Source organism: Mastacembelus armatus, chromosome 7 (assembly GCF_900324485.2).
Source record: "Mastacembelus armatus chromosome 7, fMasArm1.2, whole genome shotgun sequence".
NCBI classification, from domain to species: Eukaryota; Metazoa; Chordata; class Actinopteri; order Synbranchiformes; family Mastacembelidae; genus Mastacembelus; species Mastacembelus armatus.
The window spans coordinates 24120234-24126105 of record NC_046639.1 but is presented as its reverse complement, the minus strand read 5'-3'; the positions used below and the strand labels follow the sequence as shown (position 1 = coordinate 24126105).

Below are 5872 nucleotides of genomic sequence, written 5' to 3'. Positions count from 1 at the left end.
ACATCGTCCGCAGCCAATCAGGTGTAAGTTGTTCCATTGTGAATATCGTGTTTTGCTTGCGGTCATAACTATAATTACACAGATTTATTCACACCACACTAGTATTTTAAAGTTATTTTGCTTTAATCATGATATGGCAAGTTTGTGTATTCAACATAAAGGCAAGTAGATTGTGTAACACAGGTGAACAACACACTGTAATGGTTTCACATTCCAGATGTCCTCTTATTGTCTCTTTAAGTAGATTAACTGAGCATGATGAGAATGAGTGGAATTTATGTTTGATGTTTCATGTCAACAGCTGACGATCATGGTGGTGAAACACGGCTAAACTGATGGTGAATGGGCTTTATTGCACATGTTTTAATATTTTACATCTTCATGTCTTAATGAGGCCTTTTTCTAGGTGGCTGACAAAATGTGACATTTGATTATGTATTACATTTTTAAAAGAACTTGGCTAACAACCATTAAATATTTTTATTTTTTCAAAATAATCTATGAGCTAAATAGAGTTTGCACAGCCATTAACTTTGAGACAATGTCATCACACCTGAGGTATAATGTTTGGCCTTTTGGATAACTGATGTTCATTTCAAACCCTGTTCATGACACATCAGCAGTACATTATCTCTCTCATCAATAATGCAGCCACTATATATTTGATACAACTGCCTGCCTGCTTAGAATGTAACATATGCATTGGAATTAGGCACATGGTGTGCATATCATAAAGCTTTGCAGTTTGTTGTTCTAGACACTTGTTTAGAACACACTGTTCACTGAAACACATGAGGAGATGCAGTCCCAGTTTATTAATTTGCAATAAAAAAAGCAGTGGTGGTTAACCAGGTAGTTTTCCTACCTCATGAGTGAGCAGACACACCAGTGAGGATCACCTATAAAAAACGTCAAAAAGTCAAACTCTAAGGATAAAGACATCAAAGAAATTTTAAAAGATCTTATAGAGTGACAAGTAACTTAACTATACACATGACTACAAACAGAAAAATGTCATCTTCAGTAATGTTCTGTTGCTGCAAGGCAGATTCAGACAGACAACTAGGATTTTTCTTTTCAATGGCGGTTTGATGAGGAGGCAAGAAGCAAGAACAGACGACAGGATGAGAAAGAGGAGGTCATGTAAATACCACACAAACATAAAAACTTAAGAAACAGTGGTTTATTTTAAAAATATTTCAACATGAGATGTAAATGACACTTCTTTGGATATCTGAAAGATCACATCCAATTAAAAACCAGTAAATGCACCAGAAACTGGGTATTTATTTCCTCATATGTTGTTTTTCCCTACACAACACTCTCAACCTGTTTCCTTACTGCAGGTTTCACTGCTCACCACAAGATGGAGGTAGAAGACAACCTTCGGTCCCACATACTCAAACCTGTGACAAGAGCCTAAGCTCATTGGTATGAGTTATTTATGTATTTGGCTGTTAAAGAAGAAGTTTGATTTTGCTTTTGTGTCTGACTAAATACAAAGTTAAATCACAAGCTGCTGGTGAAGACTATTTAACTGCAAAATCTATTTTCCAGCACCTTTGTTAATGCAATAGGAGTTATAAAAAGAAAGAGACCAATCAAACAGTGATATCCCATCCTGGTATAGAAAATGTATGAGCTGCTTAGCACTTCCTACTTTAAGCAAGCAGGAGGAGTGTTTTGATGTTTCAAAAATTGCAAAACTGGGCTGAAATCCTAAAAAAAAAAACCCAAAACAATTTGGGGAGAATGGTCCTAAATTTAAAAAGTGCAAAACAAAATACAGCAATGAGGAAATAAAAAGAGAGCAAGTATAGATGTCAGCAGGCAGACCGTGGCAGTGGTACTGCTGATGCAGCTCGTCTTTATAACCACCAACACACATTGCCTGCTTTCCAATTACTGGACTGACGATAACTTGCAAGTACAGCAAGTTTCTATTATGGGCATTTTCCACTCTGAGAAGCAGACTGAAAATCATGAACTTGATTACCCAGTCTGGACAGCTATGAAAGGCACTTCAGGCTCTTTTTTCACAAATAATTAGGAAAATATGCCCATTGTTAAATACTATTTGCTGGTTGGTCCACTAGGTATCCACCCTCCAGCCTTCCACTGAATGCTAGATGACAGTGGGATGATGTGAGGTGCCAGTGGGGCGATCATAACCTCATTTACCCCCACATTTGTAATAGAAAAAAAACATTAAAATACAAATCCTGAAAAATATTATTTTTACAAATACAAATGGTTAAGTTAATACCTGAAACGGAATGTGGTTGGCTGAAATAACTCTTTAACGTTATTATAACTTTTTGAGTGGATGATGATAACTATCATGGTTATTAGCAGACACTGAACCTAAAAGTCAAGCTGAAGCAAATAGAGAAACCTGGCAGTGATCTATGACTCCTTATTACCATAATCAGTTTTATCTTCATGAGTCCTGCAATACTCCCATTATTGTCACAGCAATCACATTAGAGTAAGCATGTAAACATGGCCAGGATTAAACAAGCTCTCTTTATGGGCATGATATATGGCGAATCACCAGCATCCCTGAATAGTAAAAATTACTCTAACTGCTCTGATTTAGTTTTCGCTATTCTGTGTTTTCTGCTCATAAATCATTCACAGAGTGTGAATCTCTCACCACTGACTGAACTGATGTCTTGTATTGGTTTTATGATATCACTTTAGTCTGATGATGGCTAGAGTTTCACAAACAGACCACTATCAGAGAGTAAATATGAACAGAAATGCCGCTTGAGGGTATAATGCAATGTCTGTAAATGTGTGTACACATAGTTGATGAGGAAACATGAATATACAGTAGTTGCTACTATTTGAGAAAGTAAATATGTGGGAGCAGAACAAAGATAATTTCAAGTAGCTTTTACTACAGTTCAGAAGATGGTTTTTAATAATTGCATTAGGAAATGTGTAGCCTGAGGAATTGGCTGTATTCTTTTTCTAGCCAATATGAGATCACTGTCTCACACATGCACAGAAAAGAGACTGGTGAAACCTGAGACCTACTGTACAAAGTTACATGGAGGTGAATTAATCATGATGGTAATGGCTGTGTTCAGGTCTGTCCACAGGCCGATTTTCTGCCTGCAGACATCTGATAACCCCTGGTAATATAAAACTATCTTGGGCATTTGATGAAAAATAATGTCTGTTATCATCCTGGATGGTAATCTTTAATGCACAGTAACATTTTACTCAGCAGGGTTTTTTTTGTTTGGTCTATTTTTACATATTTGCACCACAAACCATCACAGCCCAGCCAGTGCAATTTGGTGGTACACTGATTATTCTAATTTATTTTATGAACATAAACAAGTCCAGTGTGTAAAACTCCAGACACTTTGTGAAACAAAATTAAAAGTTTATGTTTATTATGATGGAAAACCTTATTCTTTTCACTTTTGTTTTTTAAAATGATTCCTAATCCCACATAGTTTTTGCTTTAGCTTTCTGTACAGGGATAAACTAATTTGTATTGAACTGATTTCCAAACAAAAAAAAAGGCCTATAACTCTGAAAAAGCCATTCTACGAATGTGATTTGCAAATTAGATTAAGCTCCAAAACTGATATGTACAAAACATGTACATGTGTATGCATAAAGATAAGCATAAATAATAAATGCTGGCAGTGTGCAGACAGCAGCACAGGGTCCATTAGTGCAATCAGTAAATGGCACATAATGTCATTTTAGGTGAGTGTCTGCATGATGTATATTCTAGTTGCTATACATCCATCCATCCATTTTCTATACCCACTTATTCCTTAACCAGGGTCCCAGGGACCTGCTGGAGTCTCTCTTTGGGTGAAAGGCAGGGGTCCACCCTGGACAGGTCACCAGTCCATCACAGGGCCACATAGAGACAAACAACCTCACACACTCACACTCACTCCTATGGGCAATTTAGAGTCACCAATCAACCTGACATACATGTTTTTGGACTGTGGGAGGAAACCAGAGTACCTGGAGAAAACCCACACAAGCACAGGGAGAACATGTAAACTCCACACAGGAAGGCCCCTGATGGGTTTCAAACCAGGAACCTTCTAGCTGTGAGGCAACAGTGCTAACCATTAATCCACCATGCTGCAGTTGCTATACGTTAGTGCGTTTTATACTATAGCCCTTAGCAATGGGCTGCATAAATGTCTTTAAGTGATGTTTCATTGCAACTCCCACAGTTTTTTATGTGTTATCGTGTAACATTATATCATTAATATAGCCACAGTGAAACGGCTCTTTATGCAGAACACACATCCACGTTATTTTCTTCTGCATGCTCTGGGTGTCCCTCTTAAATGTGGCCGAGGTGGCGACAGAGAGCTGCAGGATTGAGCTTCACACTCCCTCTCTCTTCCAGAGCTGCATCCCGATATCAGGGCGGAGAGAGGGCGAGCACAGCCGCCACACTGCCGCTGTCTGTCTTCACCCTCTGCTGCTCTGCGCAGGGACCGGCTACTCCATGAAAGAGTCATCCTGAGGAGAGGAGAGGGAGAAATATCACAACAAAGCGGAATTATTTACAAACCTATCGCCCACGCACAGCGGAGAACAGGACAACATTTAGCTTTCCTTCTAGTTTTTGGACTCCGCTTCCTGTTTCTTCTCATTGTGGCTGGAGTGAGGATCCTTCCTTTTGTGTTGCTCTGCAGTTGTTTATTCTCACTCGAACTTCTGCCTCCTGTTTCCCCAAATAGGAGGTTTCATTTCTGTTTCTTGTTCCGACCTAAACGGAATGAATGACAAAAACAAAGGAGGTTGATGTCCATAACTCTCCGACGCACCTCTTCTTCGCCTCGCCCAAAGAACGGAGACTTCATCTCCGGCAGAAGATGGAAAGCGGAGGCGGGACTGAGGGCTCGGACAGCGGGCAGACGCAGCACGCGGTGCCCGGGCAGCAACAGCACAATCCCCGACCTGAAACCGCGGAGCTGACTGCGGTCCTGTCCGCTCCATCTCGGGGAGAGAAGAAAAAGGTAAACCGGGCTCCGTCCCCGGCCAGACCAAAGGATGTACCCGGGTGGTCGCTCACAAAGATCCGGGGAGGAATTGGGACTCCGACGCTGAGTGTGAAGCCGGGAGCCATCCACCTAGGGAGCCGAATTTCCAGACGAAGCCCGGTGGGAAGCCTTGCTGGAAAGGACGGGAAAGCGGAGAAGAGCGGTGGGGGAAGACCTGCCGGCAAGTCCTCGTCCGCATTGTCCAAGACCTCGACAGGCAAAGCTGCTAAAAGCGCCGGAGGGCGGAGGAAGGTGTCGGACGCCAGCATTGGATCCGACGATTTATCCAAGGACTCCGGCTGCGCCCCCGGGAAGCTCTCCCCGACCGACAGCAGCTCCGAGCTATCGGACTGCGCTTCTGAGGAAAACAAGCTCTCCACGGACGCTGTGAGCAGCGACACCGAGTCGAGGAGCAGCCGGGGCGGTGGGCCGGACGGAGACAAGCCGCTCAGGGATGGTGCGTTGGCAGACAGAGCTCGCCAACAAGCCGCCCACAAGGCCACCTGCTCCTCCGTGGAGAAAGAAGACAAGGACCGACTCTCTCTGGGTTTGGAGGCCGGGGAAGGGAGCATATCCCCGGGCGAGGAGCGGTCGGTCACCTCATTTGACAGCAGGGTGCCAGCAAGCACATCCCTGGCTTTCTCAGACCTCACGGAGGAGTTTATGGACGGCATGCATGAGGAGTTTGTCAGGGAAATAGAGGAGCTAAGATCTGAGAATGATTACCTCAAAGTAAGTCCAATAGATCTTTTTAAGTGTCAGCTATAAATGCAGACTGAAAGCCTCTTATCAGTGCTCACCTCTCAGCTATTAAGAATTTACGTTTGTATCAGGGA

At 42.3% G+C, this 5872-nt stretch overlaps 1 protein-coding gene across 2 annotated transcripts in view; it reads left to right on the top strand.

Annotated features, from left to right (window-relative positions):
• The first annotated feature begins 4445 nt into the window (after positions 1–4445).
• The window catches only part of mtcl2 (microtubule crosslinking factor 2), a 71089-nt gene continuing 69662 nt past the window's right edge, over positions 4446–5872 (top strand). For both annotated transcript variants that reach the window (XM_026332471.2, XM_026332470.2), the window contains exon 1: positions 4446–5768. In XM_026332471.2, coding sequence (XP_026188256.1) covers positions 4776–5768 — 993 coding nt within the window. In that variant the 5' untranslated portion in view covers positions 4446–4775. The remainder of the gene's footprint in view (positions 5769–5872) is intronic.